This window comes from Emydura macquarii, unplaced genomic scaffold, assembly GCF_026122565.2.
Source record: "Emydura macquarii macquarii isolate MOO-44397 ecotype Brisbane River unplaced genomic scaffold, CSIRO-AGI_Emac_v2 contig_2676, whole genome shotgun sequence".
Lineage (NCBI taxonomy): Eukaryota > Metazoa > Chordata > Testudines > Chelidae > Emydura > Emydura macquarii.
In genome coordinates this window covers 41,516,289-41,540,362 of record NW_027132813.1, presented here as the reverse complement: position 1 = coordinate 41,540,362, position 24,074 = coordinate 41,516,289, and the positions used below count along the sequence as shown (strand labels likewise).

The window sequence follows — 24,074 nt, the reverse complement described above, 5'->3', positions numbered from 1 at the left end:
CTTCTTTTTTTCCCACTCTCCTATATTGTTAAGATATAACTAGGGGAATGGTATTCCTTCCACTCATTCTTATTTTAAGTCCTGTTTTCAAACCAATTTCCATATGAGCAGGCTTATTTCTCCTTTTGTGTACCATTGTGGATCTCATCTGAAGCAAATCTAAATGTGCAGCAGAAGAAACATAACTGTAGTTGTACTTAATATTATGCTGAGATGAACTGCCTCAGATTTTTTTCATATCAGTTGCACATCTCAGAAAAAGCAGACTCCACACTATTACACTGACCTTATCTCTGGGTTTGCACGGGGACAGATTCTCAGCTGGTGAAAATCAATGTAGCTCCATTCATTTTGATGGTTATTGACCCCAGCTGGTGGTCTGTTCTGACTGTTTGGCTGGCTTCCCTTTTTGTTATTATATCTGAATGATCACCATATCCATGGCCATAAAACAATAAGCTTCTCAAACCACGCACATGCCCAGAAGCAAAATCTCCTTGATGGGAGGGCAAAGCAATTTCTACTAAGAGATTAATGCTAAGACAGTTCTATCAGTTTATAATTGGCCCAAAATGGTACTCTCACAAGGGGTATTGTTCTTTATCTGCCACTCAAAATGGTATAAAATTCTGTCCTGACTATGAAAACCCAAGGAAAATCAAATAAATCATAGTAATCATAGAATTTTAGGGCTTGAAGGAACCTCAAGAGAACATCTAGTTCATCCCCTCCAGCATTGAGATAGAATTAAGTAAACCTAGACCAAAGTTATATCTAGACCACAGGCTTTCTGCTTTTAGCTTTACATGGAAAGACCTCATTCTTCACTAAATAAACCATGACTAGGCTTACGATAGTAAGAAATAAAAGCAAGCAAGCAAGCAAACAAAAAAACCCTTCCGATAAACTAAAACGCCAGGAGTTATGGGAAGGACATAAACACTCATTTTTCAGGAATTAAGCCACTTCCGACTAATAAGACTTAAAAAGGAACTTTCTGTGGGCAAAGTTATCCCATAGTTGCCTAATGTAGGATTTTCTGCAAGGATCTGTGAAACAACGGCTATCAATCACTCTTGGTGACACGATACGGCACTAGTTGCGTGTCTACACAGTGGAGTAACGCACTCTATGGGGGTGTGATTTCTAAAGCGCATTAATGTGTTGCACATTAATTGGCCTATGGAGACCCTGCTGGTTCACTTTAATGTAGGGGCGTTTGAAACAGTACTACGTTAAAGAGCACTAGGGAATCTTTTGTGCACACCAGCACGGTCTCCATGGACCAATTAATGCACAACACAGTGGTGTGCTTTAGAAATCACACTCTACAGAGTGCATTACTCCACTGTGCAGACAAGCCCTAGATGGACCACTGGCCTGAATCCTGTCTGGAAATTCCTGTGTTCCTTTCATAAGGAAGATTTCCTCCAGATAAGCAAATTATCATTACAAATCATAATCAATCAAATTGATTGAATCAGTATTATATGTTCAGGAAACCTACCCTCAAAAACAAAAAAAAATCGACTCATGTGCAAAGTGCTATTTCAACTTCTCACTCTTTATTTGCAATGAATGAACTTTAAAGGGTTTGGGTGGTGAGTCTGGTTCAGATCCGCACCCCAAAAGGGGGTGCGTGTGTGTGCTTGCACGCTCACATAAGAGAACACACAACAGCAGCCAGACATCTTGGATCTGAATAAATTGAGTTGAAAATCTTGTAAGAACAGGGTTTCTCATGAAATATTTGGAACTTCCTGCTTCCTTCCAGCCAGTTACTTATTAAAGTACACAGGTCTTCATGACTGCAGGTTGTCCTTTCCTCTCTCCACTGAAGTGATAGCCCTTCCCTGCAGAATGTGAAGGGAAGGACTGGTGTTATTGTTTTAGTTGCTGCAGTCAGTGAGACATGAAGTTCAAATTTATATGCAATGTTGCATTGAGAAGGTACCTAATGCATGTCACCATTGTTCAGTAACTGCACACATCAGAGCAGGGAATGAGCCACAGTATTTATATTCTGATGTTGAACACCCAAATTTGCATGCATTCTGTTAAGGGGTTTTGGTTCAGGGCTATCTCTTGTCATTATGCAACACTATAACTTCAAGTCAGTTATTTAGAAGCTATATAGCAAAGCCCTTGGGCTGTACTAATATCCTCCAGAAGCTCTAACAAGCTACATATTTATAAATTTCCTAATAAAATTCCATATTGAAGTACATTTATTTTAAACAACATTTAAACATTCCATATTTTTAAACTGAGAAAAACTCTGGTTTATTACTGAGGTCTATAGCACCACCAAGTGGCCTGTGGAAATCAGTAAATCCATCAAACCTCTGGAGGAAGTTGACCTGTTTCTGACAGGTCTCTGGGTCCCCTCCTCAGCAGATGTCAAGTGACATAGGAAGTCACAACCAGCTGAGGATCTGGCCCCTAATTTTTTCCCCTTTGATCCCACTTTTCTGTAATGAAATCAAATCTGATGACTCGGCTCACATTTTAGCTCTGTCTGGGCACTTTATTGTCATCATCTGTGAAATTCATCAGTTTCAGTTCACAGACATTTATGCCAGCCTTTGTTTCTTTGAGTTTGTGTGGGATCTCACACCCTGATTTTCAGAAAATGCCGATCTGTTGAAACCAAAATTGTTCAACTTGAAACATTTTTGAGAGAATAAGGTTTCGAATTGTCAAAATATTAACATTGGCATTTAAAACATTAAAAATGCCAGTTTTCCAATTCAAAACAACTATTTGTTTAAAAATTTAAGCTAATTATATTTTTTTAAAAATAAAAAGTGGTTAAAATCAAACTGAAACATTTCAAAATTATTGAAATGAAAAGTTTTGATTGACCTCAACCAATTTTATTTTTCCAGGTTTTCAGTTCACAAAATTTTTCAAGATTTCAACTTTTCTGCCCAGTTCAGAATGGGGAATTTTCTTGATATATCAAAAATATATATATATATTGTGGGACGGAAGATCTGTTTCCCACCCACCTGTATGTTGTTGTTGTTGTTCCAGTCCATTTCTAATTTAAAACACTGAAAATTTACCACCTGAACCCATGAATGGAATGAGTTTACTTGAAACCATTCCAGGTTCCTCTAGTCTCGGGCAAGACTCAATGAAAGATGTCTAACCCTCAGCTTGGCCTGTGTTTGGATTTATAATGAATCATGATTTAGTGTTGTCGCAAAAAAGATTTGCATTGCTCACATCATCATAGTCTTTGGCTTGGGTGGAGCTGGAGTTCAGAGACCAAATGAAATCAACGTATACTGGAAGTTATCCAAAAACCTTTTTTTCCCAAACAATAGCCATGTTTTCCTACTGTACATTCATACAAATGTACAGATGTCATTATTTCAAAGTAAAACATGTATAGATTTCCCTCTCCTTTCTGATTATAAAGGGGAGAAAGACAAGGGAAAACCTGTTGTGAGATTAATGTATGCTTTAATGACAACGCTCGGTTGTACAAACAGACTGGAATCTGAACTTTTAATATAAAATTATTCTGGGACTGAAATAACCAGTGAGCTGTAATGACTGAAACTACGGGTATAAATCAGATCCTGAGCCTATATCCTGTCTTTGGCCATTCATAATTCATGTTTATGTTGATTAAATCAACAGGTATCCGAATGCTGGACCAGCCTTTTATGACAGACATTATTGAGGCTTCCTCTATCAGTCACATGCCTCAAGTCATAGATATATATAGTGCCAGCTGGGGGCCAACTGATAACGGAAAGACTGTGGATGGACCTAGAGAACTAACTTTGCAAGCCATGGCAGATGGTGTGAACAAGGTAATATTTCTGTTAAACAATCTGGGGAATAGTAATGCTTACTCACTATGCATTGAAAGCACTGCTTGTGGGTAGGTCAAAACTCTGCAAATTGCTTATGAATGTTGCAGAACACAATCTGATTATATCAACCTGTCCTAATTATTAGTTTATTACTCACAAATCTTTGCCATGGTCTGCACTGCATGTTGTTCCTTCTGCAGCACCAATGCTTGCTTATATTTGTTCACTAGTCAGGACACAGTTTCTCTACACTAAAATCTCTCTCTCTCTCTCTCTCTCTCTCTCTAAATCAGGTTGCATGTATTTGTTCTGTTCTGTTCTATCATATGGGATCACAGACAAAATGTAAAAAAACCTATCCGATCATTACGTCTAGATCCCTGAAAATGTCCTCCAATGCAAGATATGTGATTTGTAAAGCAGATACAACTCTGGCTCTTTCTGTGTGTCACCAGTTTAATTACCACTTTTTGAAGTTGTACTGTCTTTCAGTCATTCGTAGATAATCCTCATCACAGACATGATGCACAGTAATTGCATTGCTGCCATTGGGCTTTTCATCTATTGGAAGCTCTCTGATCTCCTGTACATAAGCTCACCTCCTTCATGCTAGAATCACTCTTTAATCCCCCTTCTAATGATCTGCCTCTCGGATGTTGTCTCTTTTATCCCACCATTGGGCCAGATATAAGCAGGAAGGTGAGCATTAGCTATAAGCATACATCAATACTGGTTAGGGAAAGAACTGACTGGAGAGGCAGAGCAAGGAGGTGAGACTGCAGCTACAGAGAGGCGGGTAGGGAGCAATGGGAATTGGCTGTATGATTCTTCTTCAGAGGGATCAAACGTTGGGGGGGAAATCAGAGTGTTTCTGGGAGGAGAGTGAGGACTGAGGGACTGCAAATACATGCACTACTTCAGTAAGGATTCAATTGTCCATCAGTTTTTCATGTCCCTCCACGTACCTCACCCCTACAGCAGTCACATATGCATAGGACAGTGGAGATATGTGCAAAGAAGGCATTACTCTTTGTTAATTATTAGCAATCACTTTTACAGTATTTTTAACAATCGTATAACAACGAGGAAATATAGCAAAAACCATGTCAAACATTCCTATTTATGCTAGCAAAATAGTATGTACATCTAATATTTATTATTATTCTGGAACTAGAATCAGCTCTCCATCTATTTGCAGTTCTGTTCTGTAAACTTTTCTCCATTTTTTTCAACAAAACATGCTGTTTTCACTGAAATTGAAATGTTCTTAAAAATGTTAGATTTTGACAAAAAATTTCCTGGGGTGAGGGAATTTGAAACAATTTTTTTCCCCAGAAATATTTTGTTTTCAAAAAATTTTAAATTTAATGTTGAATTTTATTTATTTTTATTTTATTATTTGTGTTATTTTACATTATTTCATGACACTTCAATAGAAGTGCATAATAAGTACCACTCACATGTCCTAATAAGACATAATATAATAACGGAAATATTTTATTTTAATTTTATGAAAAGTTTTATTTATTTTTTAAAATGAGAGATGGTTGCTACTTAGTACTGATTGAAACATCTTATCTTTTTCTAAATCAAAGTGTGTAGCAGAAACTGCCCTTAGTAGATTTTAAAAGGAATAATAAATAAATAATAAATACTATGCACTACTTCTGCAGACATGTCATAAAAAAACCCAATAATATAAAAATGCAGAAATAAAATTCAAAATAATATTTTGAAATTCCAAAACTGATTTTTTTTTGGGGGGGGGGGGGGGTGAATTGAATTCCAGGAGAAATTTAAAAAATATTTTTGTTCTGAATCAGAATGAAAACAAATTCCAAAATTTCAAGATTTCTCATGGAATGGGAATTCGGCGCTTGTACCAGCTCTGCTTGTCTTGTCTATGCCTTTTAATTTCTCTCTTTCTTTATTGTTAAGAGTGGATCCAAAGCCCATTGAAATAAATGGAAAGATTCCCAGTAACCTTAGTGGCCCTTAGTGCTTTAGCTAAGCATTTTATGCATTCTTTAACTCTATCAAGCACAGTGGGTTATAGCTAAATAGATTAGAGTTATTCTGCATTGTACTGCTTGGTATTATGCAGCATATCTACTCATACTTACAAAACCACCTTCTGCTTATTTTAGTTAGTCAGTACCCATCACTTCGATCAAAATCAGGGGCTGGTATTTTTATCCATACAACCACCTAGGTGAATAGCACAGTCTGCATTGCAGATAATATTGCTGATAAAGCTAATAGTTATGACTGAATTACATAGTTTCTCAGTAGGGCCTGGGAAATGGCTGGCTTCTGTGTTTTTCTGCAGCTTACACAGAGGGCACTGTGTTTTGGTTTGGAGAGGACCTCTAGCTGTGAGAAGGAGAGGTGGTTTGGACCCATGACGGAGTACTGAGTCCCACTCCATGTAACCCTCTGCTCCTAGAAATCCTCCTTGATGCCTCAACTGCACGATGAGGTGTCCCACACCTAGTTCTACTAGGTTGGGAACCAACAGGGGGTGAAGCTTGTTATTTGGAGAGAGGTCAAGGGAGGAACAAGCATAGAGTGCATGGCAGAAGGGAGGTGAACTGGTGGCAGAAAGAAGATGGACAGAACATAGAAGGAATTTGATCCCTAGAGAGTTTTGTGTAGGTTTTTTTTTTTCTGGGTGGAAATGCTGTGGTAGATGGGGGCAAAAATGGATGAATAGGAGGGAAAATTCATGAAGAAGAGGGAAGGACAGATGGAATGAGGATAAAAAGATTCAGAATAGAGGAAAAGAGAGAGAAGTCAGGAAATGGTAGAAAGTTCAGAATGTGTTAAGGGTAAAAGAACAGAAGGAGTGAACTGTGTTTACCTGTCTCCATGTCCTTATCACAGTCCAGTTAGTTTGAACAAAGTTGCCCTCAGTGCTGTATGGAATGACTCCTCTCCCCTGTGTTGATTGTACACAGTGTTTTTATGATAAACCTCTTTGAAATTCCCCAGTAAATCTTGGGTGATTTTGTGTGGGAGCTCCACAATTACTCATTTTCCACCTGAATGATTTCCTTCTTTTGGTTGTGCCAATCCCCCCTCCTCCCCATCATTACCTTCCTCAGAACAGTACATTCAGTGTACCATGTTTTGTGACATGGTAATTAAAATCTACTGTTCTAAGTGGTAAAACTTTCTTGAATCCAGTTTTAGATGGTTTGCCCTTAGCCGAAGAATTATAAGCATCGTTTCACTCTTGTCTGTAAATTCAGCAACATGCTCAAATAATTCAAGCAAACTTGTTAAAGATTTCCATTGAATCCGAATAGTCGATTGTACAAACCTCACAAAACTCTGTGGGCCTGATCCTCAGTTGGTCCTATGCTGTTAATGTGTTTTAAAAACTGTGATTGTTATATGTATTTGCAGTATCTAAGTCAGGCTCTCCAGTCTGGAATTTTAGAAAAAAAGAATGAAAGGAAGATCCTTTTCTATGTCTGAATATTTTACAAAGTAAATAAAGAGATAAAATACACAGTAAATAAAATGCATACCAGTTCACAAAAAGGGTGGACACTATACTGGGCATGCATAGCGCTATTACTGTAACAATCCTTCCTTAACAGTAAGAACTGCACTAGCCTGCTGTATTCTTTCACCTTAGCAAGTGACCCAAAATTTCACCAAAGGCTTTCCTGATCCTCTACCATCCCCTAGTTTTGGGATGATAACATTTATTTGTGTTATGCTGACTATAACACATTAATATCTTACGGGATCCAGGTCAGTATATCAGAGTCCATTGGGAAAATATTAATTGTCTAAGGTCTGGTCTACAGTGACGGGCAAATTTAGCAGTAGTCCACGGAGTAGCTTGCGTAACTTACGTCGATTTCCTAAATTCCCTTCTGCGTACTGTCTCTACTAAACTGTGCCGATGAGAAATGCGTACCCATCGATGCAGCACTAAGCTTTTTGGGGAGGTGGTTTTATTAAATTGACTTCCAGATTGACTGAGCGGGTCTTCACTTCTGCTCAATCAATCCGGACAAATCAATCTGACAGTGAAGACATACCCTTAATGTCTGATTGTACTCCCAGTGAAGTCAATGGGAGCAGAAACAGGCCCTTAGTAAACAAGTATAGTGCTGGAACTTTTCCATTTTAACATTCACGTGCAGAACAAATCTAAAAGAGACAGAAAAGGCACTAATAAACCTGGCAAAGGAATGTAAGCTAGCCTCAATGGAGGTATTTTATGTTCTCAAGAGAAATAGATTCTAATATGTAGTCTCATTTTATGCAATTTTGTGGTATTTAAAGAGCTCTTAATTAACTTGCTATCATAGCACAATATGGCTTAGATTGTTTTGTGGAATTATATTGGCATCACACCTGCTTTATGGCTATTGAGCATTGAAGAACAGATTTTTCCCTTCTGGTTCATTATCTCAACACATCCTAAGCATCAGAGCATTGGCCATGTCAGATCCTTCTATGTTTGTTTCGCTCTGAAGCCTTTAAAAAAATAATTGCTATGGTGGGACATGGTGCACAGCCACTTTCAAATTATTTACCTTCTCATGCCACTGTACATTTCAAAATCAATGCAAAAGGAATCGCAATACATGTCTAGCTGATGTTTATATAATTTACCAAGAGGAAGAAATACACTGAGACACTATATAAAAAAAATTCTGTTGTCTAACATTATTGAATTATACTGTGACTGCACCCAAAATATACTCATTGCGCCATACACCAATTGTGCCAACCTAGGGTTCGGACGTAGAATCCAAGGACCCAGCAAGGCTGGATGTTCCGAGCCCATGTTAAACTGGGACTTAGGGTCTGAGCCCGATTGCTTTCATGTGTGCACAGAGGCCTGACTTCACTCGGGTCCTAGAAGACTTCCGGATGTATCCCAGAGTTCCTTGGGGCGACTTCCTTAGTCCTCTCTATGCCGACAAGCTGTGGTGCAGCCTATTGCCCTCTATTGCAAATGGAAGCCACCCCTCCCTTTGCAAAAGGCAGCAGCTCAGGTCAGAGTTAACCCATTTTCTGCTGAGCACCGGGCTGCAGACACGTTGTCAAAGAGCCGGTAGGGTTTTCAATTGAGACCAAACAGAAGAAGCTTTTTTTAAGGAGAGCTGCTTCCTGGTCACCAGAGTACAGCCAGTTTTTGGTGACTCTGTGGTGTGAGGCCAGTAAAACTGTGGACTTCAGCAAAAGCACAAGGAATGACCCTGCATACCAGCAGATAGCTAGAAAGCTGGCAGCTTGGCAGATTTTCCAGATCGGTGATCAGTGCAGGGAATGAATTAAGAGGCTGAAAAGCAAATACAGGAAGACCCAGGATAAAAATTGCACCAAGGGCAACTTATCAGCAACATGTCCCTTTATGATGACTTGGACCAGGTCCTAGGCACTGCGCCCAGCACAGAGCCTGCTGGGCTTCCTGGTGAGCTGGGATGGAAACCTGCTAGCTCCCGAATCCAGCATGGGGACTGATTGCAGCCAGCAGCAGGATCATGAAATGACTCTTGTAATGATACCAGTCCCACAGCAGGCTGTGGATCAGACTCAACAGAAAAATCTCAGTCTCCACTCAGAGGAGCTGTTTCCGCCCCCCAGCCTCTGAGGAACAGCTCACTGCCATGCCTGTTGGGAACATGGAGGAGAGAGAATCCTCATCAGAGCCCGGTAAGTGTATGATTCAAATGAAAACTTTACTCTCGCAGTAATGGGAGGGATTTCTGGTTAACTGACAAGGCAAATAGGGTAAGCCCCAGCTTCCAGCATTTGGCCAGTAATGGCTGATTGTTTTCCAGTGTTTAGGCATTTCCTCTTGCATCACCTGGAGTTCAAAATGATGAATTTGCATTTCAAACTTCAGAACACAGCTATAAAGGTTATTTTAACTGGTAAATCACAAGGATTTACTATGGGTATTCTTGTTTTCCTTTGGGTATCTGGAAATTTGCCATTCTGCAATCACTCCTCCTACATCTATGCAGCTGTCAGTGAGCAGCGAATGGAGTGTGTGTTTGGGAAACAGTATTCTGTTTCCAAATGCAGTCCATTTCAGATAGAGATAATCCATACAGGGGTGAATGAAAGCTGCAGATTTCAGAGAGTTGTGTGTGCAGCAATAACAGGGTAAGCCAGGTGTGCGCTAACACAGCATCGTGTTTATTCCATCATGGAGTAAGACCCAATCTTGGCTGCTGATATCTGCAAATTTCTCCAGAAGCAGGAACTCCAGATAGTTTGTCAGATTTCAGGGAAGAGCATATTTTCCAGGCTCCCTGTATAGGGGACTATTCCACTCCATTTCACTCATGAATGTGCTGTTCAGTTGCTATTCATTTAAATATTTCTGCTGCATGCACTGCAGGTTTCTCTCCAGCCGCTTGGAATAACATCTCCCCGTGCCAACTATTATGTCTTCCAAAATATGCAAGGCCTGAAATAAGGGGAAAAGCCTTTTGCTGCGAGGACGCTATACTCTCCTACCCCTATGGTAATGTTAGGAAATTTTTATGAAGCAGAGTAAAGGTTTTAGATTTAAGCTTACCGTTGCCTCTGCATTTCTGTAACTACGATTTACAAGGCTGTGTCAAGAGACAGTAGGAGGACTGAAGCATCCCCTTTCCAGCATGTGTAGATTCACTTTAGAACTGTTACATTTTATCATCATGACACTGCACAATTCTGTGCTCCTCCACAGAGCTGCTTTAAACAATAACCCTCTGTTTCTTGTCCTATTTCAAGACCCTCAACCTATACTGCCTGCTATTCTTCAGGAACTCCATCCTTGGCCCAACATACCCTCACGGACCATTCCAAAAGCAAACATTTCCGTGAAGAACTCGTGGTCGATGGTTTTGAGAGGGCAGGCCAGCAGTTGCAGTACCAGAAGACAGAAAACCAGTATGCTGACAGGCATGCAGAGCCTTGCTGTCCAGCTGGAGGAGAGGATTTCAGCGGGGAAGCAGGCACATGTACAGAAGTTCCTGGTGGCTAAGGGAGGAGGACAGAGCCCAACGGAGAGAACTATTCCAACAACTCCTGCCAAGAATGGCTGCAAGAGTACTGGCCCTTGCTGCCTCTCTTGCACCATGGCATGACGCCCCAGCAATGTACCCTTAGCTCAGCAGTAGCTTATGCAACTCCATTGCGGAGGGTGGAATGTGGGAGTGGGGATGCACTCAGGACTCAGGAATGGCTGAGAGGGCAACTAAACTTTGTGCAACCTTCCTTTTTCCATCCCTCTCTAGTGGAAACCTCTACCATCCACCCTCCAACTGAGGGCTCATTGTCTAAAGAAGAGAAAGGAGAACTCGAGACCAGGGGACATGCAGTAATGGGTGGGATTGTGTTGGAGTAGAACTAATTCCTGCCCTGTCTTTGTGGTAGTTTGGTTTTGTAATGGCAGCGGGCCTGCCCCACATTGTGTGAGTTGTTTGCTGTTTTCAGACCTGTTTACAAATAAAGGATGTTATGTTTTCAAGAAAGTTAATTGCTATCAGTGCATCGCACCAGTTAATAAAGATATAAACATGTTAAAGAGTAATTAAGCATTACAAAGCGAAGTGTTTCTCCATTTCCCATGCCTCCCCCAAATACAAACAATTTTTTTTTAATTATGTCATTCTGATTTACAATCAAAAACACCTCACTCCCAAGCACTGTCTTTCCACCATAAATGAGTCATTTTTCCCCACCAACCATATTTACATGGTTATTATTCCCCCTCTTCCATTGGGCCAGGCAACTGCAGAAGGTGAGCACACAAAGCATTCCTGACTACTTCTGCACAAGTGCAACCGGCTCCAGAAGTTGTTGCTGCACTCTCTGGCTGAGGGAACTGATCCAGCATCCCCTTGCTGTCATTCGTGGAGAAATGGCTCACCTCTGGCTTCACAAAGGTTGCAAAGAGCACAGCAAGTCACAGTAATGCAGACAGCATTGATGACACTGGCATCCAAACGGGTTTGTAAAGACCTCCACCGTGATTTTAATCTGCCAAAAAGCATGTTCAACAACCATTCCACCCCAGCTGAGAGTGTAATTAAACCTTTTTTGGCCAGGGCCTCTGAAATCAGGGTATGGTTTCTTAAGCCAAGGCAAAAGGGGGTACGCAGGGTCCTGCAGAATAACAGTGGGGACAGTAATACTTTTTATGCCAATGTCATTTGGTGGCAATAGGGTCCCAGCCTGTCCATGAATGTACACACCCAAGCAGCAAAAAACTCTGACTTTGTGGACTTTTCCTGTACAGCCCACACTGAAATTCATAAATCTACCTCTGTGGTCCACTAGTGCCTGCATAACAATGTAGTAGTACCCTTTGTGGTTTATGTACATATGTGCTGCTTGAGGAAGGAAAACTATGGGCACGAGTCCATCCGTCGAGCACAGTTAGGACACCCCATTCTCTCAAAGACACCAATTACCTCTGGAATATCTTTAATGCCACCACCTTGGGGTAAACCACATGCCTGATTGCCTCAGTTACCTCTGCCACCACCACACCCACAGTTGACTTTCCAACCCCAAACTGGTTGGCAGTGGACCTGTAGGAGTCTGGAATAACCAGCTTTGACACATTTACAGCAACACGCTTCTGGATTGGCAAGGGTGACCTCGTGTGTCTCTTTATGCTGGAGGGCGAGGACAAGCTGCTCACAAGTCTCCAGCAATGTTGCTTTCTTCATGCAAAAAGTTCTGGAGCCACTGCAAGTCATCCCAAATCTGCATGATGATGTGGTCCCACCAGTCTTTGCTTGTGGCCCTGCGCCAGAAACATCCGCCTGCATAGGGGGCATCAGCAACTATGCCAATTATACTGAGTAGCATTGTAGCAAGGCACTGTGGCCTTCCTCAGAGCCTGGGACCGAGGAAGGGTCTCTCTGCCCCCGCTGGACAGAACCAGGCACTGCAGGCCCAGCCACCCGGAAGCAGAGGGGTGGAGCCAGGCCCAGGGCAGGAAGTATAAAAGACAGGCCTAACAGCTCAGGTAGGGGGAAGCTGTTGCCGGAGGCAGATGTGTCTTCCTGGAGGCTGCAGCCTAGGCCTGAGCCAGGCCCTGTGGCTGTTTGGTGTAAACGCCCCGCCACCCGAAGCCACCAGACCTTGCCGAGCCTGCCAGGCCTGAGCGATTGGAGGGGGCTGCTCGACCCTGGTGACTGGGTAGGACTACCCGGCCCAGAAGTCTGAAGAGGGCCGTCAGACCCTAGTAACTGGGAGAGGCCAACCCCACCCGCTGGATGGGAGAAACCCCCTGAGGCCGGTCCTGACCTGGAGGAGCTGCCCTCTGCTGAGGAGTTCCCAGACTTACCACCAACCGACGAGGAAGGACTGGTGGGCCTGCTGCGAGCAGAGTACCCCAGCGACCCCAAGGAAATGGAGGACACAGGTACCTGGGGACCAGGGGGAGGAAGTGGCCCAGGGACAGCCATGGCAAATGGCTGAGTCAGGGGCAAGACCCCTTCAGCGTCTTTGCCACTGATAGGGCCCTGGGCTGGGATGCAGTGTAGTCGGGTGGGCCTGCGTCCCCCTCTCCTCCTTCCCTCGCCACCCAGGGAATAATAGCCATTCTCTACTACTGGCCAGAGGGCATCATGCTTCCCTGCCTAAGGGCTGGAGGCAATAGACTGCTTCCCTGACTCGCCCTGCCCGAGGGCTTGAGGCAATGGGCTTTTTTTCACTGCCTGCCCTGCCTAAAGGCTGGGGCGATAGACTGTGTCCCTGTCTCGCCCTGCCTACTGGCCAGGGGTCATAGACTGCGCCAAGAGCCCCGCCGCTGGGAAGGCTGGGGGCTGTGGGCTCGTAAACTGGCTGCTAATTCCCCTCAGCAGAGGCGCTGTGGCATTCCTCAGAGCCTGGACCAAGGAAGGGTTGCGACACCCCAGCCAGACCAGGCCGCCCACCTACAAGCATCTTTCAGTGAGAGTCTGCAATGCCAGGTTACTCTTCCTTCTTCTTTTCCAGCAGATCCATCAGGAAATCAGTCACATACTGTCTTTGGGACAGAAAACGCTGCTGAAATGTCCACTAGGGCCTCACAGTTGTTCTGCCAGTTTCCTGACATAGGAGTGAAAACACCAGCAAGAGAAGTGCCTTGAAAGGCACCTCCTCATGTTGCTGGCTCCTGTAGCTGTGAGTCCACAGAATAAAATGACTGCTCGGCAGGCTGTTCAAATCTTGCAATGTGTAGGGTGGGGGATAGAGTTTTCCCACAGTGCAACATGTTCCTAGGGCTAGAATGTTGACACTGTGACTGTGGGCAGTTGGGGGGGAGCGCACTAGACACTTTGGGATAGGATTATTTTGACTCTGGTCTGTGCACTGCAGTGTGGACACCAGAGCCCTAGGTTAGAGCATGGGGTCAGAAAATATTTAACATAGGGTTAAAGTGCAGTGTAGACACTGAAGCCCAGGGTTCCCTGACATGGGTCAGCTGACTCGAGTCCCACTAACCCTAGGCTTACATTGCAGTGTAGACATACCCTATGACTTTTCTGTGCTGCCCCCAATCTACACTTACTTTATGTGGCTCTTTGTCCTCCTCCAGCGGCCAAACCATAGAGGTTTATGCATCTGCTGCTAGTTCAAGCTTTAACTCCAGCAGTAGTGTCCCATGCTGTTGGAGCGAGAGATTGCCCATTCAATCACCTGCTGCCAACAACCCACCCAGAGGTGTCACGCTATACAGTGGATGCCCTTTCTGTGTCCATCAGTCAAACTATCACCATCTCTGCATTCAAGATCCACTCCTGCTGTGATGCCGATAAGGAAACTAGCTGATTGCTAATGACAAATCTGAGGCGGTACTGAGAATAATTTTGCAAAGCTTATTTAGAGTAGAAAAACAACACCCTGGATTAATTAAATCTCTCTTACACAGCCAAGCACCATCTTGACCACTCTGTGAATATGCTGTATCCCCTCCCTGGCCCCACCGCCTTCTCTCTGCTTTTTCTATTTGTCTTTCAGTTGATAGGTCTATGTCTTTTTTTCTGCTTGGCAGCACACTGCTGACAGAATCAAATAATAATAATTAATAAGCATTTCCTCTAAGCTCTTGTGATCGATAGGCTGTAATACTAAATATGCAAGCAAGGAGAATGTTTTAATGAACACAAAGCTTATTGGCTGACCCTCAGCTATTTTTCTCTGCTGTGATACATACATTTCATTTTCATCTTCAAATCAAACTGGTGCAAATCGATGTTTTGGAAGGGGGCTGAGGAAGGTGAAAAGCAGAACGCTGTATTTCTTTGGCGACAGCAACTTCATTAAGTCCCTCAATTTCTTTCCGTCTTATTACAGTGAGAGATCTAGATCCCTCCAGGGCAAGACAGTGTGTACATGTATTGGAAATGTTTTCCTGTCAAGGAAACATTTGGATGGCTAAAGCTTGGGTTGAAAGATTCCATATTAACCAGCTATTTGTTACGCACTGACATGACATTTAAAACAAGTTTTGCTGAGTTAAATGTGCAAAGGTTAGGAATTGTTGAGCCCTGGGTCCCAACCTGAGGCACCAGCATCTACACTACATTATGTGGGCCTGAGTGAAACGATCCATACCCCAAACACCCTCCCAAAATGTGGCCTCTCTAGCCCTTTGTTCATGCTGCAGTCTGGGAAAACTTGTCTGTCTAGAGGAGAAAGAAAGTCGGCCCGTGGGATTATAGGATACTATTCGTGGACTACCAGAGCACAAGTCCAGTGGGGCTGCACCTGCCCTGCAAAGCCATGGGACTTATATCCTGAGTCCTGGCTTGACTCTGTCTTGGCTCCTCCACCCCTATGGGACCCTGGGTCCAAGCCCTGGGTTAGCATGATTTATGTAGATGGAAGTGGGGGGTTAGGTTTGAGCCAGAGGGCCAAACCTGGGCTTACATTGTAGTGCAGACATACCCTCTGTGTCTCAGGGCCCAATCTGCAAGTGAGGATAACAATACTTCTGTACCTCACTGGGGTGCTTTGCGGATAAATACATTGTAGTCTGTGAGCAGCTTGGATACTGCAGTGATGGGAGCCAGGTAAGTACTTTAGGTAGATTGACGTCATTGGGAGTCTTTCTTATGGCATTAGTGGTCTTTGGCTCAAGCCCAAAGAAATTTGTTTTGAAATCAGCATGATAGGCATTAGCAAACTGTACCCTATGCACGCCTGATATGTGTGTCCACTCAATGCTCTGAGGTGCACAGCTACAGTTATCTGCTATCCATGTGTGAGCCAAGTATTAGGGAAATTCATTGTAAAAGAGGTAAAGTAAGTCAACAATAAGTCTGATAAAATAAATGCACCAAAGTTAGGACGTTTAAAGTTCTTGTTCCCATGCACCATGCATAATTCAGCACCATCATTATATTCATGCTCAAAGGGGAAAATTATAGTCCTGATCCTCAGCTGCATTCAGGACACTTTGTGCCGCTCTACTGCTGACTCTGGAAAGATCATTCCCGTGTAGGATGAATCATCTGACATCATAAAGCCAATGTGGCATCATCTTTTGCAATGCAGTACAGAGCCCGTGGGAGCGAGGGGGCTATTGGAGGCTGGTATCAGTTAGAGCAGCCTGAAGGCTGAGATCCATCTTGCACTGGGGATGCAGTGTAGCCAAAATTCTGTTCAGTGGAGCACAAAGGAAGTTTAAAGCCACTTATGCACACAATCCTCAACTGCTTTGCTCTGCTCTCTTTGACCACTTCTAAGGATTGGGGCCTATATTTGCATTGAGAGCCATAGCTTTGCATAGCCTCACTTTTGTGCCATCCAAGTCTCAGTTGTAATATTGCATTAATATAGGGATTTTTGGTTTGTTTGGAGGTTTTTTGCACTGAGGGACAGATTTTCACAGATATTTTGGCATCTTTAGGTGATTTCAATGGGTGTTAAAAGCCTAACTTGCTTAGATGGTTTGAAAAATCCCTCTAAGTTCCTAACTGCATTCAAGATGCATAAATACCTTTGAATATCAGGCCTGAAGTCTTCTTTCTTTTCTTTCGCTCTGTAATCTACAATCTGAAATCTATATTGAATATATGATTATAAATCTAATTTGACTGTTTTCAGAATGGTTAAATACTAGTCAAAAAGCAAAGTCATATGTCTTTTATATACTCAAAGATGAATAAACGTGAATTCTTTTTTGCAGTCCAGGGCATGATTGTCAGACACTAGGGTGGTAACTCATGAATAAATGATGAGAGCTGAAATGTTGGCAGTGAATCAGGGACATGTCAAGAATTTAAATGCGCTATTAAACTGAAAATGATACTTGCAATGTCCTGGAAGGAAATGTAAGATAATAGAACCCCTGTCCACAGCAAATTTAATATCTTTGTCTCTGGCGCAATAAACTGAAAATAAATAATTGGGAGTGATATGAAGTGTAGAGATTTTTAATCAGGAATATGCAATTAAATACATTTGCAAGCATAAGTAATATTCACTGTTGCCACTATAACTTGGAAATCAATTCAAGGGGAAAAGGCATTCATGAGAATGCCCCAGGACATGCTGCCATGTCCTCCTTAAAATCCTTCCTCCAGACCTCCTCCTACTGTGATCTCTGCAGCAAACTGTCATCTGATAATGGCTAGCTAGAGATAATGGCAGAGATTTCTCAGTCTTATCTCATTTTTTTGTTGTTTTTATCCAATGGTTAACAGAGAAGTGACTCAAAACTGCTGTGTTAACATGTTAACACACACGCTTTTTGTTTCTTTCAGCCTCTCCCTTCTGATTGTTTGTTACACTCATTCTTGCATCTTGTTGTAATCAGGAGCAGATTCTTATACCTTTACTCACATCGAGCAGCACTTTACTCCAAAAGTAAGGTATTATTCAGCATAAGTAAAGGTAGCAGAATCTGTCTCTCAGATTGTAAGTGCTCTGGGGCAGAATTGCCTTTTATTATTTGTTTGTGACTAGCACAATGAGACTGTGATCCAGAGTGGGTCTCTTAGTTGCTGTTGTAATACAGATATTAAATAATAATAACAATAATGTTAGTGTTAATGGACTTGGGCTGCTGTGTAGAAAGACTCTGTGATCTCTCTGTTCTTTATAATACTCTGGTATGCTGTTCTTCATGGGAGTTGGTGGCACTTACTAGAAATCTGTAGATTTGTAGGACAATTTCACCAAATGTCATTACTATCAGTAGCAAGATAAATAATATAATAAATACTAAATATAGTAATTTGTGAGTTAGCAGAATACATAAAATAAAGGTTTGATTAAATGTCATATATTTAAAGATCAAGAAAGAGTCTGTCAATTAGTACAAATAAACAGGTGAGAATGTAGAGCATCATGTAAATTACGCTAGCTGGGAACCACTTTTTTGCAAAGCAGGTACAGCATGATTATAGGGGAAGCAAGATTTCCAGGTTTAAGGTCATCTCTATGAGAAACCAGGATGAACTCGGTGCAGTTTGGGGTGTATGGACAGAGTATCACACAAATGCCTGCTGTGAGGTTCTGTCACTTTCCACTGAAGCATCTGGTGCTGGCCACTTGTCTGTGATGGGTCCGATCCAGTATGGCACTTCCTAGGTGCCTAAATAAAAAAACACAACAGAGTAAATGGCAAAATTCTGTCCTGTTTTGCACAAGAGCTCTGGACTGAAGGGGAAGATGCCAAGGAAGCTTTGTCTCCCCAAACACCCCTGCCAGGAGCAAGGCAGGTTGCATGCCTTGGCACTCTTTTGTGCTCTAAAAAAGGTCAATGCTAATATACTTTCTTTCCAAATGCTCAAAGGGGCATTGCCATCTGCTTGCAGTGCAGGCCCCTAGCCTGCCTGCCCACGTCTGTGGTTAGCAGCAGGAGGTTTGGTGAGAAGGGACACGCGTTGCTTTCTGTTCGGAGCTGCAGTACGGTCCATAGCTGAGCACATTGCTCCAAGGCACTACCGAGCTTTTTTTAACCTGCACCAGCAAAAGGGGTCCTCAACCCTCAGCTCTGCTGCTGCTGGGCGCAGACTCTCACCTACACGCACCTAGGCATGCATGCATGAGCATACACCTCTCTCTGGTGAGTTAGGTGAGGGTTTCATCCCAAACCGAGGGATAAATACAAACACAAATATGGAGCTCCGAAAAAGAAAAGGGAGATGGAATTACAGATCAGTCCAGTAGCTTCACCCATTAGGAGCTCTTACTGAAGGGGCAGTAGTCAGCATAAGGCACCACATCTAGCCACTGCATCAAGTGGCACCCTACAGATCTCATGGATGGATAGCTAGGTATATAAAGGTCATGGCTGACTAGACATCTTGCAAGCTGAGATGCTGCCTTCTCGTCCAGTGCTTGCCCGCTTTTGCCTTGCCGTACCACAAGCCTTCTGCAGGTTGACTGTCCCTCACTAGGGATGTTGCACCCAGAATTAAACCAGGTGGAATCATCCCGAGTTAGGGCTGATTCTAGCTCAAAATATAGGGCCATAGTTGCAATCTAGAAGTTTTATGATGTCCTCATTTGATGAGTGCATCCACGAGGCTGCTTTTTTTCTGGCTGCTTCAATCTTCCAGTTGCAGCTGTTTGATTTTAAGAGACTGAAAAATGTAATCACACTAACTGGTCTCTGCCTATTACATTTTTATGATGTAGGCTTTTTATATTATTGGGTGCTAAAGGGTCATTCATGGCTTGAATTAATTTATTTAGCCTTCGTCTGCTCAACCAGAACATGCAATATGTCATCTACTCCTCCACTGCTGATGAATATTATGTTGCCCCCATAATACAGTTTTACCTAAGAAAGTGCAGCGACAATAGAAATTGCCAGGAGAGAAATATTAAGAATTTATAATCTAATCATGACATTGTAATTGAATTCTCCAGTGAAAGAAGCTGTGAGAATATTAAAAATGCAAGAGCTTATTTCTCATTTTCCCCCATCCAGTGCTATGGAAATTGCATTTCTATTGTTAGAAGGTGAAGGTTGAGAGCAATACATTATCAAGGTTAGCTATTCCTTCTATCACCTAGTCAACTCAGTAGTTGAATGGGCATAGTCAAAATTAGTTTGAGATATGGCAATCATGTGTATTAGCTCTTTTTCAAAGGAAGTCTTGCTAATTTTCTTTTAAATTTAGGACCAATTTACTACTACAGCTGTTACAGTGTAAAAGCTATGGGTCATACTGATGAGTTTGTCTTGTTTGTGTAAGTTAACATTATATTTTATTGTAACCTTATAGAGCTGTGCTGCGTCTCCAAAGCCAAATTCCATCCTACTTTACAATGTTGTAAATCTGACTTTACTCAATTGCTTTAATTCACTCTGGTAAAGTTGACATCGGTGTTTGAGCAGTTGTATGCATAGTATAGCTTTCTAACATGATTCTAACTTTTTCTACAAGACTAACTACTGCTAGAACAGGGACAGAACGCTACCACGTTGCAACACAATGTTCCAACACAGTAACCTCTGTAATGTAGATAGGTCCTTGGTTTAAATGTTTCACCTTTTTAGATTTAAATTATTGGTTTAAAGGCACAGGACCAACTCAGTTTTGAATCCATTCTGTCTGTAATTATTTTCCAAAGAGTTTCCCAAACCTTAATGCAAAATATTCCCATTAATTTCTTGCACTTTTTTTAAGTGAAAACATTGGAGTGGAGCTATTTCCCTTCAGTAACTGAAACAAAAAACAGCACTCGACTAATGCATGAGAATGCAAAAATGAAATTGACAGGCCTATATTCATAGCATGATCTGATTGAGGGGGGGGAAAACTAATATTTTAAATGGTGAAAAGTAAATGTTATGTTTAAATTCCTTTCTTCTTTAATAATCTCAGATGTTTCCAAAACACTGATGAGGAACTGCTTTTGAAATGTGAATGTTATGTATTTTACAAATGTGATTAATACTAGAACTATGTAAACTGCCAATTGAAATTGCCTAAAAGCATAAGTTCCTCACTGGCACCTGAAACAACTCAGGTTTACTCAAAATTTGACTTTTAAGTAACACAGGCCCAAGTTCCAGATTTGTAACTAAGCCCCAGATTGGATAAATTTTCCCCCGTTTTCCTGTTTCCATGTTTTATTATGCAAGTTTTGATCTGCTTTAGTATCTTCACTAATGAGGGGAGAACTTCACATGTTCAGGTAATCAGCTAAACATTTCCCTTGGTAAACCATCTGAACCTCTGCAACCTGCCACATTGGGGTGGAAATCTCAAAAGAACAGGCTTTCTCAGAAGATTTCCAGTACCTCACTTGGGCTATTATAGCCATCCCCATGGTGTTTGGGCACTTCTGTGTCCAGTCCTAGCTAGAATAGAGAAATGAGAAAAAGGTAAGAGAATTGGCGGGAAGTGTGAGGGGGGGAGGGATTTAAACAAACTTTTTTGAATTCTAAAAGTTGTTTACTTGTTTCTAGATGATGGTAACTCGGGGCATTTAATATTTTATATAAATCAGTTATTTTTTAGGAACCTGTCCCAACCAGCACTGCATAGCCTCCTACTCTGCTGCTTGCCCTTATCACATTGTATATTTTATTTATGTGATTCATTCTCCTATACTGTATTAATGTTTCACAAGATTTTGCTAACTTGATACAAGAATCCCTTGTTAACTATCCCAACAAAAAATGTGTTTTAACTTTCCTGCATTTAACAAGGAGCCACATACATTAAGGGAAAGTGACTGCCATCTTCTATTCCTAGTACAAAACACTGCTTAGCCTCATTTTCTCTTCCATCACAGGCGCTAGCTAACATATAACATATATTCTGATCCAATTAAAGGTGCAGTCCTATGAATTAAGAAGGGAGGTGTTCATTATATTATTATTGCTAAGACCTGAATGCCTCATCACAATGTCAGTCATTGGGAATAGTATAGGAGTATTAACAAACATCATCTCCCCACAGAGCGAATACATCACATTCTGGCATGCATTTACTTTAGGACACTGGGTCCCTGGTTCCCTTTTCCCCCCAGACCTACAGCTACCTTAGCACCAGCAGGGGGGTTCAAGTCAAATGAGGTATTTAAAAATGGAAGTAAAAAGGCACATTTTCTTGTTTCGGTGCTCTGCTTTTTGAGAATCACTCGTTGGACTGATACAAGCCCGTGTTCCTTAGCTTTTATTCTTACAATATACATTTTTACAGCAGTGTATCCTTCTATCTAAAATGACTGACCTCCAATCTCTATCAGTACCCTTAGACTGATTTCAATAAGCTCTCTATTGTCATCATCTTTATTACAAGAGTCCATCTCCAGAGAAGACATACACCCTAATGGCAGAAATCTCACTGTGATATCAATGCATTATAATGCTGCTTGCTAACTCATTTAAAATAATGAAGTTGCACCATCCGCTGTGTTATGATAAAAGATATGAGGCACTGCTGTGAAATAGGATTTGGCTTAAAGTACAGTCAGAGAATGTGCCCTATTAAAACAACATTGTAGGGTGCTGTACCCATGTGCTCCACAACTTCCAGATCACATTTGCTCATTAACTGGCCAGAAGGTAGTTTTTTCTAACCTTCAGCACTGCAGACATGACCGAGAGCTGGATATGAAAATGTGTTCTTACTCCTTCTTATATTAGCAGAAATAAATGGGGGGAGGGAAGGAATAAGAGAATAACTCAAAGGGTAAAATCTGGGCCCTATTGAAGTCAATGGGAATTTTGCCATTGACTGCAGTGTAGCCAGGATTTCACCCAAGATTTCAAGACTCTCAATCAAAACACTTTTCTATCCAGCTCTCAACCCTCTTTTCTCTGGGGTAAGATGCTGAAATAACCCCCCGCTCATATGGAGTAGGTGGGAGGATACTACCCTCTTTCCCTTTAGTTACTGATCCATTATTTCTCTCCTGGCTTAGATCTCGCCATCCAACTCCAGCTTCATAAAGGGAATTGGGAGAGTTTGGTCCATAAAATGAATAGATGAGAGTCAAAAATGCCCGGGGAGCCAATCTATTGAGCAAAGAAAGTGGTGACAGTTTTACATTGTTTCTTAGCCACAATCAGACCTTAAGTGTACCTTGCAAACCTGGTCAGTTAGGTGAATAGTATATCCATTTTAATGGAACACTTTCCCCATACTGCTTAAAGCCTGATCTCAACTCCAGGTTCTAATGCATCCATAAAACGTCTTAGCACAGAAGCCTCTCCTGTGCCAAGCAAACAAAGAGGTAAATGAGAACACTCTGCACATAAAAGATTGCAGCACAGGCTGTGATTAACGGTTAACTGGACTTTTAAAGTCTGCAGCAGTCCATGCATTGTCAGCTTGCTTCTGAGGTACATTTATCTAGGGCCTGTTTTCGCCTTGACAGATAGATGCCTTGCTTCACATTTGACAGCATAATTTAACCTGACAGATTCAATTCCCTCTTCCACAGGGCCGTGGCGGCAAGGGAAGCATCTATGTCTGGGCCTCTGGAGATGGAGGCAGCTACGACGATTGTAACTGTGACGGCTATGCATCAAGCATGTGGACTATCTCCATCAATTCTGCTATTAATGATGGCCGGACCGCTCTGTACGATGAAAGCTGCTCTTCAACCTTGGCCTCCACGTTCAGCAATGGGAGGAAGAGAAATCCTGAAGCTGGCGTGGTGAGTGCAGATATTATTGTGCTCTTGTCTTGCTCCCTCCACACACCCACGTCCGTGCGCATCGTTTTCTCCTTTGGAGCAGCAGATGGCCCTTTGTTAAACTAATATTTTCTAATTAACAATACCCAACAATGCCCAAACTGTCAGCTGATGAGCTGGGATGTCAATAGTGAAAGCAGCAATGAGTTTCTGTGCTTTATGGCTTCATGTAGGTGGTGTTCTCTAGTTATCAGAATACAATTTGGAAAGTGAAGCTGGGGCCCATTTGTTCATATGTCCTCAGAATTGTTAATTGCTAGGCAGACTTACATATGTAAAGAAAGTCTAAGAACATGTTCTTCTGTTCGTAGACTTTCTTTTTGTAATTGCATGATAATGAGGAGCTGAAATACCCAGCTTAATACATCACATCCTATTTGAGCATATTTTTAGGCTAATATAGTCATTGCCAATTTGTCTATAATCCTGTGTATGTTTGCCAGAACAAGGATGATCACAAAACACGTTGAAGACAAAGTAGGAGTGAAATATGGAATATTGCCAAGCTTCTTGGGCGGTTTCTGCATATCCTTGCTCCCTGCCAATCTGTTTAGTGTTTTTCTTGAGAGTTTGGTCTAGGAGTGTGCTTACAGAACTGGTTGTTTATTT

At 42.0% G+C, this 24,074-nt stretch overlaps 1 protein-coding gene and 1 long non-coding RNA gene across 3 annotated transcripts in view; both read left to right on the top strand.

Moving 5' to 3' along the window:
• PCSK2 (proprotein convertase subtilisin/kexin type 2) overlaps positions 1 to 24,074 on the top strand; it is a 176,507-nt gene that overhangs the window by 137,287 nt on the left and 15,146 nt on the right. For both annotated transcript variants that reach the window (XM_067565279.1, XM_067565281.1), the window contains 2 exons: positions 3,652 to 3,827; positions 23,211 to 23,426. In XM_067565279.1, coding sequence (XP_067421380.1) covers positions 3,652 to 3,827; positions 23,211 to 23,426 — 392 coding nt within the window. The remainder of the gene's footprint in view (positions 1 to 3,651; positions 3,828 to 23,210; positions 23,427 to 24,074) is intronic.
• On the top strand, positions 9,282 to 11,326 carry LOC137164407 (uncharacterized). Its single transcript, XR_010923017.1, has 2 exons — positions 9,282 to 9,512; positions 10,584 to 11,326. It is a non-coding gene; the product is annotated as an uncharacterized lncRNA (long non-coding RNA).